This window comes from Heliangelus exortis, chromosome 5, assembly GCF_036169615.1.
Source record: "Heliangelus exortis chromosome 5, bHelExo1.hap1, whole genome shotgun sequence".
Lineage (NCBI taxonomy): Eukaryota > Metazoa > Chordata > Aves > Apodiformes > Trochilidae > Heliangelus > Heliangelus exortis.
In genome coordinates this window covers 12,128,613-12,145,893 of record NC_092426.1, presented here as the reverse complement: position 1 = coordinate 12,145,893, position 17,281 = coordinate 12,128,613, and the positions used below count along the sequence as shown (strand labels likewise).

Sequence of the window (17,281 nt, the reverse complement as noted above, 5' to 3'; positions counted from 1 at the left end):
GAAGAATCTGCTATCAAGAAGATGCATGCATTATTCTTTTCATGTTGCGCTTAAACTGGTCTTGCATTTTAGGGCTGAACACAAGCAAAAATTAATTTTAAAGTGCCTGTGTAACGCTGTCCAAGTTACCCAGTTCTATTACCAAGGTCAGTCAGTGGTTTCTGGTTCCATTAGTTAAATAGTCTGAAGGTAAATTTGGAGCTTGTTCAACAGAAGAAATGGGAAATGATGAAGCTACAAAGGAGACCTGAGAAAGCAGATGGGTGTGGGCAAGAAGAGGAGAAGCAGTGGAGATCAAATTGTACACTAAACAACTTCATCTCTCACACCATCTAGCAAAACAAAGTACAAATATCTGTGGCTTTGTTTTTTTACTGCAAAAAGTAAATTCTTACTTTTGCCATCATTTAGGCAAGAATGTTTTTCTCTTTCTTATTACCTGTTTTATTTTAAAGCTTAGCTGTATGCTAGGAGTGTATTTGAACAGAATAACATGAACATTGCTTCAAAGAGCTAAGACGAGTGAGAAAATGTCTACAAGCAGAGGCAAAAAAGCCATGAGTATGCAGCTGATGTGACAGCTAAACCATTGCAAAATTTTTGGTAGTAAATAAGGAAAATAAAACTGCAGTTATACAGTATAAGTTTGCATTACATAAACTAACTTTTATTGTGTGTTGGAGAAATATCTTGGGGGTTTTTTTTGGTGAAATATTTGTGAAGTAAAATCTAAATTTGTGATGTATGTGCTTGAGGGATGAGAGTTATTCAGGTAAGTATGTAAAGGGATTTATGTAACTGAGAGACTGAGATGACTTTGTTTTATTAGTTTGTTTATTTTTAAAGGTCAATTTCACCACTTTCTAGCAAGAAAGACTGATGGCTGTTGCCATCAGTTAGGAAGGAAGGAAAACACAGCCTTTTTTTCTTCAAAAGTTGCAGACACCCTGGTAAACTCCCTGTCTTGAAAATAAAACTTAACCAGAAATTGCTTCCTGGGGTTGCCCTCTAGTGGGCTTACGAAGCATTTCTGTCTCCACGAGGTTCAGCCTGTGAGGGACTCTGCGGCAGAAGTCATATAGAGGGGAGGGAGGGGGAATGACCCCCTATGAATTCATAAAGAATTCATCTTCAGCTGTTATGTAAGCCTAGAAATTTATGTATAAAATCAAGTTCTCATTACAGTTGTAAAATTGTTTTCTAAGGCTATTTTTATGACACTGAATTTAATTGCGTTTTAGAAATTCTTAATTTGCTGGGGTTGTTTTTTGGTTTTTTTTTCTACTTGCTGTTTGATATTGACCAGAATGCTCTCAGTTGCTACAGTTTAAACTGATGATCTTGGACCTACCAGTAGGTCTGATGTTGCAAAGTCATCCCCAATTTTCACTTACTGAAGGATGTCTCAGTGACCATTAACTTTGGTGAATTAAAAAGAAATGTGAGTCATGATGTGCTGTTTCCTCTTGGTACTCAGTCCCAGATTTTTGGTCTAGGCAAAGTAATCAGCAAATTAATTATAGCATAACTGTGCTGACATAGTTGACTCTAGAGAAGTTCTGGTCACGAGGGGTAATGGTTTTAAGCTGAAAGAGAATAGATTTAGATTAGATATTAGGAAGAAATTCTTTACTGTGTGGGTGGTGAGACACAGTAAATTGTCCAGGTTGTCCAGCAGAGTTGTGGATGTCCCATCCCTGGGAGTGTTCAAGGCCAGGTTCATGGTGCTTGGAGCAACACAGTGTAGTGGAAGGTGCCTATGCAGAGGCATTGGAACTAGCTGGTATTTAAGGTCCCTCCTGTACCATTCTATGATTTTGTGATTCTAAAATGTTTTTGGATGTATTCTCATTGTTTAAAATCCTGATTTCCCCCCCTAGCCCCCCCTACCATTGTTTCAGCTCTTGTTTCTGTATCTATTTTACAGCAATTGCCACCACATGTACGTGTTTGGGATTCTGTCACTTTGAATACACTGCATGTCATTGGAATGGGATTTTTTGACCGAGCTGTCACTTGCATTGCTTTTTCCAAATCTGTAAGTAAAGTAAATGAATAACGAGATTGCTTGCTGAACATGTGTTTGAAATCTTTCAGATTTAGCTTCCTTTACCAAAAGAAGGTTCCAAGGTGGAATTATTACAGGAATATATGATTTTTAAAATTTCTTACTACATTCCTTGATTTGAACCCATTGTTCCTACATGAAGAGCAAAACTGTTGCCCCTGTCCATAGCAGACCTGAGAAGAAGTAGTTGGTTTCATTTTCAAAGAAATTCAGTATAATAGTCAGAAAAAACTTTCTTAACAGTGTAGATAATGATGTGTAGTTTGCACTGGGGTTTCCATCACTGAGTGTTTGTAAAGAAGTACCTACCTCATTCCTGATGAAGTTTGTTTGAAGTGCAGTTTCCTAGAGTTCCTCTTCTAGATTCCTTTTTAGCCCTATTTTTCAGTGGTCCTGTAAGTTATTACTTTTCATGGAGATCTACGGGATAAGTAAAAGCATAACATTTAAAGTGTAAATAGGGATAAATATTTTCTACCTACACAGAACAGTTTGATTATTTTGAACGTGTACTTACATGTTTCTAATGTTGGCTGGTGGATTCATGAATGTTTTCCATGTTTTGCCTCAGAATGGAGGAAGTAGCCTGTGCTGCGTGGATGACTCAAATGACCATGTACTTTCTGTGTGGGACTGGCAGAAAGAAGAAAAGTTGGCAGATGTCAAGGTGTTGCAATAAGATATTTTGTACTACTTGCTTGTATGTAGATTTGAATTTCTTGGCATAAATTGTCTTTCTATATTTAATATCTTGAGCCCATTTAACACTTATATTTTATAAAAGGCAAAGAAAAGGAATATTTTCTCTCTCTGTTGAGGTTATCCCAAAAGATTGCTTTTTTACTGAAAACTCAAAATGTTACTATTGCAGTGATTCTAGAATTGATTAGAGAAAAATAGCAAGGGTAGGAGCATGTGCAGAAAAACTTTTTTTAGAACCTCTCATCTAACACTTTTGAAGGATAACTAACTCAAAAAATCTAAAATCTTTTGACTGTGTTCTACTGAAGTATTAAAATTTTTAGCTTATAATTTTTCTTAAATCAGAGTTGATCAGTTAATCTAATTAGAGAGCCATTTCATATTGTATGTTTTCTTCGAATTTTAAATTTTGATACAATGTTTTTCTTTTTTCTTTCCAAGTGCTCTAATGAGGCTGTATTTGCTGCAGATTTTCACCCTACTGATACAAATATAATAGTTACTTGTGGAAAATCACATCTTTATTTTTGGACACTAGAAGGGAATTCCCTTATTAAAAAGCAAGGATTATTTGAGGTAAAATAAAATTTTTTCTTGATTTTATATTTGTAGCAATAATACATTCAAACAGAAATAAGGGTTAAATATGGTTGAGTAAATCAAAGTATCTAGTAATATTTTTCTCTCAGAAACTTTGTAGCTAAAAATTACAGTAATAAAATTTCTTTGGATCTTTGTCTATTTATTAATACTTAAAGCCTTTGGGATTTTGTGGGAGGTGTGGGATTCTGTTTGTCTCTGAGCATTCCTGGGCTTGTGTTAAAAGCTGGCAGGCCTTTTCTCTTTCTATCACAGAGTAATCAAAGGTTGCAGGATTGGGCCACCAACCTCAGCTGATGCATCTTTTCCCCGTGCACAGATTAACTGTTTAGACTGTAGGAACGTTTTTAACTCTTGTGTAGATATTTAAGTAATATTAGAATGCCATAAGACTTAATTAAATGCATACAGTTAAAATGAATGGGTTGTGTGTTGCTGTGAGTGTGTATTTTTCATAACCATGCAGAAACAAGAGAAGCCAAAGTTTGTCCTGTGTGTGACCTTTTCTGAAAATGGTGATACTATTACAGGAGACTCAAGTGGAAACATTTTGGTTTGGGGGAAAGGTAAGAGAAGACTTAAGTTAATAGGGAAATTTTAATATAAAAACCTGAATTTTTACCTGAGTAAAATTCTACCTGAGCAAAGAAAAAGTACCTCATTTTAAATAGAATAAATTTTGGTTATCTAGAGTTGTTTCCCAAGACCAGTGCAACAGACTATGTCTGGATTCTCCTCTACAAGCACATAAAGAAAATATATACCTGACTGATAGAGCAATAAATTCTGTAGCATACATTCCCTCTGGTGAAGTATTGACTTGCAGAGTTATGCCAGCAGGTATGGCTTTTCCTTAATAAGTGTGACAGTAAGACACACTGTAACTGATGGCCTCCTGTCTCCTATACTGCCACTCTGTAATGTTTGCAAAAATTATGACTATTGGCTTAATTTAAAAGTCTTTTAAAAAAAGACAATAGCTTTAGTTGTTTTCCTTGAAAGTCAAGCTAAAATATATGGAGATCTTGTTGAATTCTTCAGCTTTATTTCGAGAGAGCAGATGGATGTGATGAACTTCTTACAGCAAGAAAAGACTTTTTTTTTTAGCAGAGCAGAAGGTAAAGTCTGCTGGAAGACAAACAGCAGCAACACCCTAAACATTTACTTAGTGCACGAGATGCTATGCATAGAAATAAGGAGAATCTCCTAAGGGAGGCTCTTAAAGGAAGAACAGATGTGGATGAAAGCTGCTTCTTATTTACTTAGTGCCCTCTCCCAATGTACTTGAAGGGCATAAGACTTGAGAAGCAACATGATGAATCACCTATACAGTTGAGCCTGAGCTGTTTTTGTAGACTTTTTTCAATTCAGGTACTACTGCCTGGTGATCTCTGTGTGCTTTTGACCAACACACTGATGTTGAAGAAAGGGGTGGATGTGCTGTTTGTATCTCAGTTTTCTTTTTCCTATGACAGTCTAAAGCAAGACACTTGAACACCTTTCCTTCCAAGCAGAGTTTAGAAATTGCATAGTCCTATCTCCTTTCTGTTCTTGGTTGGTTTTTTGTACTACCATGGAGAAGGGGAACTACTGGCAGCATGGCAGGGTCAGTGCTGTGCTCAGGGGCCCTTTTGCCTTCATGTCAGTAATTTCAGCCTCAACCTCAATCAACATCATCCCTTTCTTCTAGGAATGAAGGGGAATTCTTTAGGAATGAAAAAGAATCCCCTCACCTCTAAGTTCTTTTGGGATGGACAAAATATTGTTTTTCTGTCTACAGAATGTCTTTTCTGTCTACAACATACTATCTGTGTCTTTACTACTTTTGCCTCAAAGCTCTATGTTCATGTGAGGGCTGCTTCCACCAGTCTGGAAATAAAAAAATAAAAAATTCTGTTAATAGAAATCACTTGTAATTGACATGTTTTATCCGTAGGTGTGGATAGAATCTGTAAAGGAAAAAGCAGTTGTTCTTCCTAACTTACACCAGCCCCTTGCTAGTGCTAAATTTAACGTCAGCTGAGCTTTGATGTAAGGTACATATTTCAGTAATAGAATCAATAGTAAGAATTTCTTTATACTTTATAATGATAATGGTTCATCAAATTAGAGATATTTAATCCAATGTAGCTGGTTACAAGTTTTTTGAATCTAAGAAGGTTCTTGAATAAGCCAAGTTCATCAGTAAAGAGGTACAGGTTCTTTTGAAGAGTGATTCAGCACTTCCTGTGAGATGTACAAAGACTTAGCTTAGTCAGGTTTAGGTGCCAGTTAGGTGTATGGAGGATGTGGAATATCCTTGGATGATAACAAATGACTGGCTTACGGTTTCTTTGTTGATAAGGTGCACAGTGCTACTGCAGGTGAAATGTGAGGTCAAATGTTTTAGCTTAAACCCACTATGAAAGATTTAAATTAACCTAATTTACTTTGGACTACACACACACACACACACACACACACACACACACAGATATATATGTACATATGTATGGATACTTTTCATTTTTTAAAAGAAGGGAATATGTTCTTAAGATGCACAAATTGAGTCTTTCCAGTGGGTCTGAACATTTTGGTGCAACACTCCATGCCCGCCATTATCATTGTTTAGATGTAATCTTTGACAGATAGTAGAGAAATGGAGAAAAAACCCCAAACAAACAACTGGGGGGAAAAGGAGCTATTAAGCCGAGTATTTCAGTAGTAATTTTATTTCTCCTTGTCTCCAGGTACCAACAGAATAAGCCATGCAGTTCAAGGGGCACATGAGGGTGGAATATTTACGCTCTGCATGCTGCGAGATGGCACTCTGGTATCTGGAGGTGGAAAAGACCGAAAGCTGATATCTTGGAATGGAAATTACCAAAAGCTTCACAAAACTGAGGTGATGCCACCTATCATGAAATTACTCTGCTACTCAAAATGAGTTTTTATTTATCTTCTGAAAAGAGTTTTTAAAATTTTTTTTCCTCTTATGGATATATATTCTGTGGGAAAGCAAACCAGTTGTAAAATAACATTAGAGTCATTTGGTCATTCTCGTGGTAGCCTATTCATTAGCGTAAGATTTCCTTTTTAAGGTTTATGGTAATTGGAAAAAAAAATCTTTTGTATTTGAACACTTTCAAATTATTTCTTCCTTTCTTTGCAATTAATACTGTGAGGTCAAATTTCACTTCAGAGTATTACAGTATTAAAATGTTTCTGTGCCTTCCTTTTTTCCAAATGGTGTGAGGGATTTGGGGGAGTTTCAGTACTTAATTTTTTAAATGTATTTCTTGGTTAGGGTTTTTTATTTATTTAAAAAGAAATTAAAAAAATAATAATTCAGTTGCTATGTAGGTACTTAAAAGATGAAAGCAGAATTTGGTTGGACAGAATGGCATGACTGTTTCTGTACTAAACAAATGTAAGAGAATAAACAGCCTAAAATTCAGAGGAAGGATTTCAGCTTTGTTATATATTACTAAATGTTGCAAATATAGATGCAAATGGAATGGCACTTCTGTTTTGGTAATTCAGTTTTTAACGTAGCCCAAGGTACATGTTTGTGCTGCTTCTAACTGTGTTGTCATTGTTTTTCACTTGCGTGTTCATGAAGTGGTATTCTGTGACATTTTAAATTTTACATCTTCCCTTAAACTTTATACTGGAGATTTGCACTCTTTCTGGACCTAGGCTGCAATTAAAAAAACTAGAAAGTACTAGTGATACAAAGCCTGACAACATCTCTGAGTAGAAATGCTTATCACAGTTGCAATTAAAATATGGTCACATTAATGCAGCATGAAGGAATCTTTGCTATTTGTTGAAATACTTTGTGCGAATGGAGTTCCACAGATAAGTATGTCTTTTCTTGTAGCTTTACCAAGAGAAGTTACTGAGCTGATAGCAAGTTTTTAGAAAGTTTTGAAAGTCAGGTATAAATGCTCATCCATTTCTGTGCAACATTTATTAAAATGCATTTGCTAGACCCTATGTCTTTAAAAACAGCAATGTCTGACAGGTTGTCTGATTTTCCTCTCTGTTTTTCTGTTCTGACCCCAGATTCCAGAGCAGTTTGGTCCAATTAGAACAGTAGCAGAGGGAAAAGGGGACGTTGTATTAATAGGAACCACTAGAAACTTCGTCCTGCAGGGCACGCTATCAGGAGATTTTTTCCCAATTACCCAGGTAAGTTTTTGTCTTACAAGAACATTTTTAAGCAAGCAATAGCAGTGATGGTATTGCTTCAAGTCCACTTTCACACGTACTTATTTAGTTTATTTATTGCTACTTTTGGCAATAAATGTAATTCTGAATATGCATCTGTTTAAGCCAATGCAATTTTGTAAAGCTTTAATATATAATTTGATCATTTTAATCCTGTTTAAACATCTTTAGTTTTGATGGTATTGTCCATCCTATCAAGAAATATTTCTGCTTGTGTAGGGCCACACTGATGAGCTTTGGGGACTTGCAGTTCATTCCTCTAAACCTCAGTTTTTCACTTGTGGACATGACAAACACATTACCCTCTGGGATGCTACCACTCATCGTCCTATCTGGAACAAGATTATAGAGGTATAAGTTCATTACATTTGACTCCTATTATAGAGCTTCTCAAGTAATTTGAGGTTTTCATAAGGCTATTGATGAAAAGCATCTTAAAGTATTAACTTGTGAAAAAAAATGAGTAATAAAATTGTTTTACTGAAAATGAGTGTAAAACTCTTAAAAACAAGAATTAAATTGCCTTTTTTATATGGATCTATGTGCTGTATCATATGGAAGTGTACCTTGCTGTTGACATTTATATTTTCTGTTAGGAAGAGAATCACAAATACAAAGCTAGGAAATATTTATCATTTAAAAGTATGTCTGATCAGTATTATCATTACTACCCAGATCATGATAGTCAGAATTCAGAAGAAAAAGATATTTTAGTGACTCTTTTTTGGCCTTCTTAATTTATTTTCTGTAATTCATTAGTATTTTTTAAATACATCCTGTTCACAAAGAAATAAATGTAGTTTTTTGAATTTCACTTCCTATCTCTGGCATGAATCTTGATGTTTATGTACTGAAAGAACACTCAGTGGAGGCTAAGTCTTATTTTGTTTGTAAGTGTTCAGTTGTGCATCTGAAGAATCCTACTCGCTTTGTGGTGGTGTGTGATCTTCATTACTACATGATTCAGTAAGAACTGAATTTTATGTTTTTTAGAAACCTGATCACTTTTCTAATCTTTTATCCATAAGAAGACATTGGTTTATCTCCTAGAGACAACGGTGATGCTTTAATTTTTCTATTTTGAGGTGCCACTATCACATTTTTTTTTAGTCTTCTCTGTACTATTTTTAATAGATGTGTGAGCATGCTTTTTTGGAGATACATCCCTTAACAGCATTTACCAAACTCTCTCACAGTATCCTCCTCCAGTTGTATGCTCTTGTTAAATCATGCTTGCTTGGCGAATGTGGAAATTGGAATTTATTCTGTCTAGCCAAGGTTATGTGTTCAAAAGTCTGTATTTTTGTTGACTTCTAAATTAATTGGAGAGACCAAATCAACAGTTTCACTCCCCCAGAGATGGAGCAGTTCACTTCCTTGGTTATAGTCAGAGGCTTGTAGTGTAAGAAATTAACAGAAAGGAAAAATAGAAATAGTTATTGTAACTAAAAAAAAAAAAAAAAAAAAAAAGAGAGAGAGGGGAGAAAAAAAGTGGAATTCTACAGTAATAAAAGTTTGGCCTAAAAAGCAGACAGATATGTGTATTTTCCTACCTCCTAATCATTTTAAATCCTAAAATATGCTCATTTGATCTGGATTTAAAAATAAGCTCTCCTCTCCGCTTCAGTCTTTAGGAACACAGTAGCTGGGCCTTGGGGAAATGGTCAAACATTGAGTTACAGCAAAATTTTATGGTGCTTGCAAATCTCTTGAACTTCTACCGAGATACCAGTGCACTTAGGCTTTAAACTTCAACAGTAAAGTGTATTTTTAAAAATCAGTGAGCAATCATAACCCAAATTTTCCTGGAACTGTCTTTGTAGACTCTCTAAGAAAAGATAAACCTGAGCCTTTCTTGATTTTGAAGTAGAGCAATAGTAATGTACTGTGTTGTTTGGGATGGAATATGAATCCACTAGACTGCAGAAATCCTTCTCGTGCAGTACAGAGTGCCTTGAAAATGACACAACTGGAAATTTTTACATAGAACTTTCTCATTTTCATAGCTTGTTTGGGTTTTGTTTGGTTTTTTTTGTTTTGTTTTGTGGAGACTTCAATTATGTAGAAATTGTGCATGACCAGTTCTCTGCAAATCTTATTTATACATATCCTGAGTTGGAGAGTAAAATCATTTGTACTGTTTTTGATGTTTTCCAAATAGATATCTTTTCTGTCAGAAAAAAACTGGTCATGTAATTCAATTGCAAGTGCTAATATTGTCCTTCATGCTGCTCTCTGTAAATGTGTATGTTTTTGTAAACCTGCATGCTCTCCTAGCTCAGTGCTAGGAGAATAAGCTGTTAGTATTTCTGGTATATTATTAATTTCACGAACAATATACTGAGGAAGGCTTATAGTTATGAAGAGAAGTACAAATTTGGCACTTGCTCTCTTGCAGTGTAAAGAAAAGATCATTTATAAGCTTGGGTTGCTAGTGAAACATCATTAGTGGAGAGAAGTACAGTATGGGGAACAAGAACAAATCTATTAAACACATAAGCTGCTATCTCAGAAATAAATTTACTTAAGTAATTCTCATGTCAAAAAAGGACAATATTTCCACTGATTTTTGCCTCTGTGTCCTGTGAAAAATAAAACTGGAGTTTAGCTGATTATGCCTTAACGTGATCTTCAATAATATTTAGCTATGGTTTTGCAAATATAAGCCACCCTTTAAGAAACTGTTGGTTTGAAGCGTTTAAGAAACTGCTTTATGTACCTTGGTTCTTTTCAAACCTTTCCAAAAGGCTGATGGCAAAACTAGCAGGACTGTTAAAGTAGACTTAGATTTTATTTTTTTTTTCCCCCTTCAAAGTACATATTGCTTCATTAAGATGAGATGTCTGTTATCCGTCTTGATAATAATCTCTTTATTAACCGCTTGAAATATCTGAAACTGATAAATTAATTACAGATTACCTAGAGTAAATAAATAATTTATTGTTAACCTATTTTTGTTAACCTATTTTTGTCAGAGATCCATGTAAAATCTTTTTAAAGTAGTTACAAGTACCAGGTACTGCTGATACTAGAATCACTGATTGAATCTCTGATTTATTCAAGAGTACATTTTACTATTTGTATTAATTTAGTATTTGTATATGTTTTAGTATTTGTATTAAGCATTTGTATAATGCTTAGAAAAAAACCAGCAAATTTGCCTTTCTGGATTACTGTAGTGGTTTAGAATATGTGCATTTTTTTAAAAATTAATGAGGATATCCCTTACACCCAGCATGTAGGGCCAGTGGTTACAGTTTGCTAAAAATGTAGATTTATTAAAATGACTACATTGTGATACTGGTTTAGAATATAAAAAATGGAAAAAGATATATTATATAGAAAGAGGACATAAGCATGTTTGTGAGAGATATTGCTGGATATTTTTTTTTCTTACATTCAAAAATTATTTTGTGCAGGTTTCTGAAAAAATAAAGTATTTATTTTGGGTCTTTCTGCTATAACCTGAAGACTTCTGGAGCTACTTTGTAACTGAACAAGCATTAGAATGAAAGTTCTTACCTTATTTTCTAAGTAAATTGCAATAAAAATACTGCAGTTTTATCAGACCCCAAAATTATACAAACTATAATGTTTTAAAGTTGTATATCAAAATAAGAAACCAAATTGTTCCCTGAACTCCCCCTAAGCTACAGCTGGCAGAAAAAGGTGATGCTATGTGTAGAAGTTTCTTTTCCTTTCCATGCAAAGTAAGACATACCTTTGTTGAATAAGAATCTTGCTTGTCCTTTAGGCAGTAGGTAAACTGCAGCTTTGATACTTAATTCTTAGGTCAGCTCTAATTTAATAGGTTATTTTTATCTCTTACTTGTTTGTGATTAGTTAAGAAGCTTCCTTTGCCAATGTTATTGTTATGAAATGGCTTGCCAAGTTATTTTTAGATGGGGAAGAAAACAGTGGCCTTTTATAGAGGAAAAAAATCTATTGGGTAAAATTTCAATCAGTTAAAAATGCTTTTTTCACCCTCAAGTTTGTATTTAAAAAAACAACAAAGCAAGCAACAAACCAGCAACTAAACCAACCAACCAAACAAAAAAACCACAAAAAAGTCCAAGCAAGACTCTGTTGCTGAGGCAGATAATTAAACTGTGTTTTTGTTATAACCTGGACTGGTAAAAATGTCCTTCCTTCTAATGTATTTTAGGATCCAGCACAGTCTTCAGGTTTTCATCCTTCAGCATCTGTTGTTGCAGTAGGGACTCTGACTGGCAGGTAAGAGGGACAGAGCTGCACCTAGGTCATCAGCAAACACTACATAATTTTTTCAGCTCAAATCCACGTTCTTGCATATGTGTGCAGGACTTACATTCATCCCCTATTGATTTATACTGAATTTTGGAATGAAATTTATTTTTATTGCACCCTGAGCCCTGAAACCGAGTACCCTCTGTTTGCGGAGTGTGGCATGGACACAGGATGATCCGGTGGGTTCTGCCCTGGGAGAACAGCAACCTAAGAGCAGTGCCAGGAGATGGATTGGGACAGGGCAGTAAGTCTAATTTAGCAGTGAGACTGTGTGTGGGAGTTGCTGTCACCATACCAGTGACCAAAAAATTAAATCTTTGTGTCCATTGTGGCAAAAGAGAGGCTAAAGGAGGAGTTTGAGGTAACTTTGCAGATGTATAGAGAGAGCTTCTCTGAGGCTGTTGGCCCAAGTAGATTAAATCACATAGAAAAAAATTTGTGTGTTGGAAAAGTTAGAAAGGGGTTTATCTCCAATGCTGTGACAACCAGAGGCTTAAACACAAATTTGGCAAATGTTCCAGAGTGTGAGACATAGTATTAAAATGCACATTAAGAAACTTGTTCTGCCTGAAGAGTGTAAGGCATAAACAAGGAAGACAAGAATGAGGTGAAAGATGTTATCTCCATTTTCCAGGGCAGATTGAGTCCTTGGTCACATAGTGGGTCAGCAGCAGACCCTTGGTTTCACTGCCCTAGGAGCAGACACTGCCTCTGCTGTAACTTAGTCCTCTCCATTAATGTCACTTGAGGGCAGACTTTACTGTTAGTATTGCAAACAGTTCCACCTAACTAAGAACATATAGAATGCCTACAGGTTATGAGTCAAGATTATTTCAGATTGTATATCAATCCTAAATGAAGGACTTGCTCTATTGCAAAATTTAGTTTATTTAATAAACAAAGTAAATCAAAAGGAGGGGCTTTAGGAGGAACTTTTACTTTAGCTTTAATAATTTCATGCAAATCTTGAAATGCAGATTTTATCTTTGTCCTATCTACATTTCCACAAATTAAATTTTGTTCATTATTTTAATTAATAAGCATTAATAAGTTAATTATAAATAAAGCTAATCCTTCCATCAAAAGAATATGATCTTTATTCTTACTTTTGTTTTCTTTTGCTCTAGGAATTAACATAGGTATTAATTTAAGCATCAGCACAGCATAGAGGAGGGTGTTAAAGGAGAAAGGTCATAATATATAATGCTCACTTTATTGTAATGCATGACACATAGTAAAACAGACTAAAATCTGAAGTTTGATATCAGGGTCAATGCCAGCTTGTCTTTCTGGATAAAAAACATGGAACAGTAACTATCCTTATTTTAAAGTAAAAATAAATCAAACTCAGCAGCAGTTGCTGTTTTTCTTTTCTTATTGTAAAACTTACGCTATTTTGACAGAAGAAAAGTTGGTCAAGATTACAGTAGATTTAAATTCTTTTTGGAAATATTTACTGGCCTCTTTCTGTATTTATGACAGGTGGTTTGTGTTTGACACAGAAACAAAAGACTTGGTCACTGTACACACAGATGGAAACGAACAGCTGTCTGTAATGCGTTACTCACCAGGTTTGAAAGCTTTTATTTACTGTTTAAAAAAAAAGTATTTTGTTGTTTTCTTTTTCTTTTTTTTTTTTTTAAATTAAATTTGGGCTCGGTTTGTTTTAAATTCCTGATCATATTGAAGCTGAAAATAAATATGCCATGACACTTTGGCAATGCTGACTGGGTGGTGCCTTAAACTGTAGTTTTCTTTTCCCTCCCTCCCCACATGTTCAATAGGCTTCACTGGGAAGATAAACAAATGTGACTTAACTGTGCAGGTTGCTGCAATCAGGTTAGCCCTAAATGGACTGTAGCTGCTTCCAGGAGTGTCAGGTGTTTAAATATTTGCTGTATAAACTTCCTGTTTTGTAATCTTGAAATATGCATCAGTACACAACTGCTATAGAAAAAATAGAATTTTCTTTTTTAATTTTTTGGTACCAAGGATTTTATGAGCAGTTTCCTCTGGTCTGTGCCACACTAACTTTTCAAAATTAGCCTAAGTTATTTCTTACAGGAATAATTACTGTTCACTCCTGTGTTTATAGATGGAAACTTCTTGGCAATAGGTTCCCATGACAACTGTATTTATATATATGGCGTAAGTGAAAATGGAAGAAAGTACACTAGAATTGGCAAGTGTTCTGTAAGTAAACATTTTTTCTCTTTGTATTAACAACTCAAGTGTGTTTTGTATCACTGTGTTAAGAGTGTCACATTGAGATATACTGGCAGTGCAGTTAATACACTATTTTTCTCTTTGTAGGGTCATTCCAGCTTTATTACTCACTTGGATTGGTCTGTTAATTCACAATATCTTGTGTCTAATTCAGGAGACTATGAAATATTATACTGTGAGTAAGAATTATATTTAGTCCTTTTGTGCAAAGTTCAGGCAGTTCAATATAGATTTAAAATTTAAATGAGACCATATAACTGACATGATAGACCATATGTTTTCATTCATCTGGTGCAACAAAAAAATTTATGCAATTTGAGAATTAAAAATATTATCATGTGTTGCTTATTTTTTTCTATTGTAGGGATCCCCTCTGCTTGTAAACAAGTTGTGAGTGTTGAAACAACTAGAGATATAGAATGGGCTACATACACCTGTACTTTAGGATTCCATGTTTTTGGTAAGTATCTTTTCTCTTATGAGCTTTTACCATTCTTGTTAACAAACACTTGGATTGCCAACTTTTTCCTATAACACATGACTATTCATATTTCAGGGGAAAATGCAGAACTTCTGTTATTTTTATTACAATCTGTACTCTTATTTCAATCCAGGAAGACTCTTATTTAATGTTCTTGCTAGCTTCAGTTATAACTATTAAATTAAAACATGAGTGGGAGACAAGGAGGAAATACTAAACTGTGTTTTCTGTCACATTGCAGTTGCTTCTCATAATTTTTAATGTAAAGTACAAGTTCTATGAAGTTATCATTCATTTAGGCAGCTATTGGGTCAAATCCCCTTACCTGAACCAGTGCCATTTGCACTAGTTACTGTGCAAACTCAAAAGAGGTGACAATTTCCATCATTAGGTAGTTATAATGTATTTTGATGCAATATTTAGCAATTATATTGGATAGAGGTAACTCAAGAAGAAAGAAAAATGTAACAAAACCAGGATGGTTTGTTTCTGTGGGGCTTTTTTTTCTGCCAGTTTTGAAGGATCTGCTTTGTACTGATTCCACAATATGTGCAGAACTAGGCAAATTGTTACAAAAGCTGAGTATGAGAAGCTTCGAATTCTTGAGCCCTCAAGATAAAATAAAAAGCCTTGGCAGAAGTTCTGAGAAGAGTCTAGTTTAGTATATGTGGTAAGCAAAGAAAATTTTCATCCATCTTTCAGGTAGATTAGATGCAGTGATGTGTTTGAAGGCAGCCAGAAAGGATTTGTTTTCAAAGCCTGAAGAGGGGATGGTGGTAACAATGTGCTGGGAAGACACATTCAGATTTTGTGTAGTTGAAGTGACAGCCAGTGCTTGGGTATCACTTCAACACACAGATTTAGTAAAAGGAGGAAATCCCAGAAGCCTGGCTGTGTGTTGACATGTAATGATTTTCTCATATGAGGGTCAAAGTCCCTTATAAACTATTAAGATATTCCTGGGGTCTGAGTGCAACTGACGCACAGTTACAGAGCTATGAAGTCTTTGCATTTAGCCTTACAGGTTCAGATATTCTGAGATTATTAGTATTCTTAAGGGAGTATTCCTTACTTTATCATATGGTTTTATGCAAAATATAGTGCTGTTAGAATATGGAGGTGCTTTTGGTGCATAGAGGGTCACAGTAGGGGAGGTGTAATACCTGGGGGCTTTTTCCCTCCCTTCCAACCGATGACCTTCTGGAGCCAGAGTGTGGAACAAGATACTGGGCCAATGGGGAACTTGTGAAAACTGCATATTGACTTTTATGTTTACAGAGCCTTCCATACTGAACTGTTTTATATAAACTAAAGTAATAAGATGGGAAAACATAGAAGTAGCTGCTAGTTTTAATAGATATCACAATTATCATTATAGTAGTGTCCCAGTGATTGACAAGATGTTGATCACATGAGCTGAATTTTTAAATAAAAGTAACATATTTTTAAATATGTTACTCAGAAATTATATGTAATGCACAAGGAGAGAACCTGGTGCCATATATGCTGAGGATTCATGGCTATACAGTTAGGTTCAAGCTTGGGAAGCTACAAAGATAATTCATAGTAATCATAGATGGAAAAAAAGTAATAATTATGGTGGCAGAGTTATACTGTTGCCCAGCTCTCCAGAAAGATCAAATGAATGGAATTTCTTAACGAGCTAACAGAATCAGTCAAATCACAGGAACTGCTGAGGATGCAAGATTTTAACTATTACAGTGTCTTTTGGGAAAGGAATTGCAGTAGAGTGGCTAACCAGCAAAGTCTCAAAATTCCTCGGAAACAGGGAACAGATAAACACCTAGAAATGAGTTTCTTCTAGATTTGATTCTGGGGAGTTGGAAAGAACTTGCTGTGAAATGTGAATGCATCTTTTAGAAAAGGCTGTGAAATTAGGGTGCTGTGGTCCCTAGTATAGGAAAGAAAAAGAGCAATGAAATTAAAATAATGGACTGCAGGGAGGCAAACTGCACAAAATACAAAGCCCAGTTATAAAAGATCTGAAGTTGGAGAAAAGGTGAGATGTGGTAGTCCCTTAGATGGTACAAAGTGCTCAGACTCTGCTAGCTCAGAGGAAAGATGGGAGTGGCAAAAAGACAGATTCGATTAAACTGTTATTGACCTCTCTTACAAGGAAGGGGAATGCAGAAAATCAAAGCTGTTGAAAGGCCAAAGAAACACATAAACAAAGCTTAAATGTAAATGCCTACTTGTAGCAAGTATAGAAATAACAGAAGGGCCAACAACAGTATTGGTCTGGTATGCAGAGAGGAGAGGTGACACTGCTACAGCTGAAGTGTTAAAAAGACAGGGTTTTTCTCTTTTTCTCTTCTCTTTTTCTCTTTTTCTCTTTTTCTCTTTTTCTCTTTTTCTCTTTTTCTCTTTTCCTCTTTTCCTCTTTTCCTCTTTTCCTCTTTTCCTCTTTTCCTCTTTTCCTCTTTTTTCTTCTTTTTTCTTTTTTCTTTTTTCTTTTTCCTTTCTTCTTTCTTCTTTCTTCTTTCTTCTTTCTTCTTTCTTCTTTCTTCTTTCTTCTTTCTTCTTTCTTCTTTCTTCTTTCTTCTTTCTTCTTTCTTCTTTCTTCTTTCTTCTTTCTTCTTTCTTCTTTCTTCTTTCTTCTTTCTTCTTTCTTCTTTCTTCTTTTTGCTCCTTTCTTCCTTTCTTCCTTTCTTCCTTTCTTCCTTTCTTCCTTTCTTCCTTTCTTCCTTTCTTCCTTTCTTCCTTTC

General features: G+C 35.1%; 1 protein-coding gene and 1 long non-coding RNA gene across 16 annotated transcripts in view; one reads left to right on the top strand and one right to left on the bottom strand.

Annotated features, from left to right (window-relative positions):
• LOC139796963 (uncharacterized) overlaps positions 1-11,448 on the bottom strand; it is a 43,883-nt gene extending 32,435 nt beyond the window's left edge. For both annotated transcript variants that reach the window (XR_011726227.1, XR_011726226.1), the window contains exons 1-2: positions 11,304-11,448; positions 2,586-2,701 (exon numbers count right to left, since the gene is read on the bottom strand). This is a non-coding gene — a long non-coding RNA (uncharacterized lncRNA). The remainder of the gene's footprint in view (positions 1-2,585; positions 2,702-11,303) is intronic.
• Positions 1-17,281, top strand: part of EML1 (EMAP like 1) — a 128,318-nt gene that overhangs the window by 100,147 nt on the left and 10,890 nt on the right. For all 14 annotated transcript variants that reach the window (XM_071745619.1, XM_071745611.1, XM_071745612.1 and 11 more), the window contains 12 exons: positions 1,928-2,038; positions 2,640-2,735; positions 3,212-3,346; positions 3,837-3,936; positions 6,100-6,254; positions 7,418-7,543; positions 7,802-7,933; positions 11,748-11,815; positions 13,331-13,419; positions 13,944-14,041; positions 14,162-14,249; positions 14,439-14,534. In XM_071745619.1, the coding sequence (XP_071601720.1) occupies positions 1,928-2,038; positions 2,640-2,735; positions 3,212-3,346; positions 3,837-3,936; positions 6,100-6,254; positions 7,418-7,543; positions 7,802-7,933; positions 11,748-11,815; positions 13,331-13,419; positions 13,944-14,041; positions 14,162-14,249; positions 14,439-14,534 (1,294 nt within the window). The remainder of the gene's footprint in view (positions 1-1,927; positions 2,039-2,639; positions 2,736-3,211; positions 3,347-3,836; positions 3,937-6,099; positions 6,255-7,417; positions 7,544-7,801; positions 7,934-11,747; positions 11,816-13,330; positions 13,420-13,943; positions 14,042-14,161; positions 14,250-14,438; positions 14,535-17,281) is intronic.